General features: G+C 45.5%; 1 protein-coding gene across 1 annotated transcript in view; it reads right to left on the minus strand.

Moving 5' to 3' along the window:
- The window catches only part of RIMS4 (regulating synaptic membrane exocytosis 4), a 17823-nt gene extending 16160 nt beyond the window's left edge, over positions 1 to 1663 (minus strand). Inside the window, 3 exon segments of the mRNA XM_009637334.2 lie at positions 1138 to 1298; positions 1300 to 1363; positions 1602 to 1663. Of these exon segments, the coding sequence (XP_009635629.2) occupies positions 1138 to 1298; positions 1300 to 1363; positions 1602 to 1663 (287 nt within the window).
- Positions 1664 to 1950: the final 287 nt, after the last annotated feature.

Here is a 1950-nt window from a genome sequence, read left to right on the forward strand (position 1 = left end):
AATATTTCCCCGGAGACAGCAGCTCACAGAAGAGATAAGGTACATCACGGCTTCGGAGTGACAAGATTGCTATCGCAGTCTGTGCCTCATTACTATTTCCAACCTTCAGCACAGATCTGTGATGTCTTCCCAGGGTTAGCCTACTTCTAAAGCTAAAGAAAGTCTCTCTTAATTTACAGCCTGTTACTTATTTAACACCAGAATCACATTAATCAAGAGTGCCTTTGGATATATCCCAGCATTTTAGCAGTACGGTGTACTTGGAATACCACGTAGGACTAGAAAGTGTACAGAGCGATGCCAAGTGCGGTACATGGCTTACACAGAGCACATTTTAGGTATACAAACATTTTGGCCTCAATACCTAGAAGCGTGGAATCTGATAGTATATATTGCCCCCTTTGTTAAATACTGGGGGTTTTTTTGACTCTAAAGATTCCCATGAATGGTCATCTTAATAAAATAATGATAATCTCCATATATGGCTTCAAATAATGCAAATACAAAAACGAGAATTGGAGACAAGTCAGCTCCCAAAATTCTGCCCTAAGGATCTCCTGCTTTGCATTCTGGCTTAAAGCCTAAGTGCAGCAAAGTGGGCTTGGGGTCAAAGACCGTTTCTAAAATACATTCTTGTAGGACACTAACTTAGATGAAACAAAAGAAAGCTTGTTACCAAAAGTATACACAGGCTTCTAAATATGTATTTTGGTATCAGAATGATTATTTTGCTACATGCATCCTTTTCATCACCTTGGCACTTTTTTTTTCCCCCAACCCAAAAAGCTATCTTGAAATAGGGCATTTGGACAGCTATGGTTCAACATTAAAGACTACTGGCTTTTAATTTAACACCAGTAATGAGCCTCAGCTATTCACCTTGAATTATTCTTCTAAAGGCAAAGTGGTTAAAAGTAATGGGTATCTGCTTCAGCTCAGAATAATGAGGACACTAAAAAAGTATAAAAACAGCTAGAGTGTGTGTCAGCTATGCAGGTAGAGAGATCCACTCTAATTGAATGGGCAGTACACCTGCAGCATAGGCAAGTCAGACAAACACATCATCTATCATACTGGAGGAAAATTAATAGGTATAAGAAGAACAGTGATTACTCAAGCTCCCTTCCAATGACTTACTTTCCCTCTGATCCATAGCTGTTCATGCTGTCCTCAATGGACTCATGGCTGGCTTGACGGACGGTCCGGCTGGGCATTTCCACAGCCAGCCCAGTTTCTGTGCTCCTCTGGATGGCTCCTTTCAGTCTCCGACCATCCCCATCTAGGAACAAAAGGGGAGAGAAGACAGTCAGCTACTGTTCCCAGAGCCTTTTACAGTGACAGAGTCAAGGAGAAGCAGAGAAGTCTTTCAGAAGATCAGCCTGGCATCTGGCCGGGCAGTATTTTGCACTCACGCAGTGTTTCGTTACTCAGTGCTGCTTCACCAGCAGCTCCCAGTCACCTTTGGAACAAACCCAGTGCTCCAGCAAGCCGGGGCCCAGGAGAAACTCAAAACATACATACCGCCCTACCTACCCCAACCATTTGTAGCAATTAATTATGCATCGGGCGCAGGTGCATGCAAGCACACAAGCTGGCTATACGTGGAGCTACCCAGTTCGGGAAGACAGCAGCAGTAACCGCAGGCAGAGCTGAGCCTGACCATGCCTCGAAACGTTTCCTATATCCCACGTTGCTGCCTGAGATTGTGCGGAGCAGCAGAGCCACAGCTCCTGGTGAGTATCGAGGGGGTAGAGGGAAGGAAAGGGCCAGGCAGCACCAGAGGTGCTGTGAAGGTAGGAGCCCTCCCAGACGGGCCACATGGGAATAGTTGGGCACAGCCAAAATGTTCCCTAGTGGCACCTGGAATCGCACCAGGAGTAGAAAACCCTGGAGGAGGACAATTCCCTTTTGTACCTGCCCTCGGCCAGATCGCAAAGGGAATTAAGTAGG

The sequence above is a fragment of the Egretta garzetta genome, unplaced genomic scaffold (assembly GCF_000687185.1).
Source record: "Egretta garzetta isolate BGI_Z169 unplaced genomic scaffold, ASM68718v1 scaffold214, whole genome shotgun sequence".
NCBI classification, from domain to species: domain Eukaryota; kingdom Metazoa; phylum Chordata; class Aves; order Pelecaniformes; family Ardeidae; genus Egretta; species Egretta garzetta.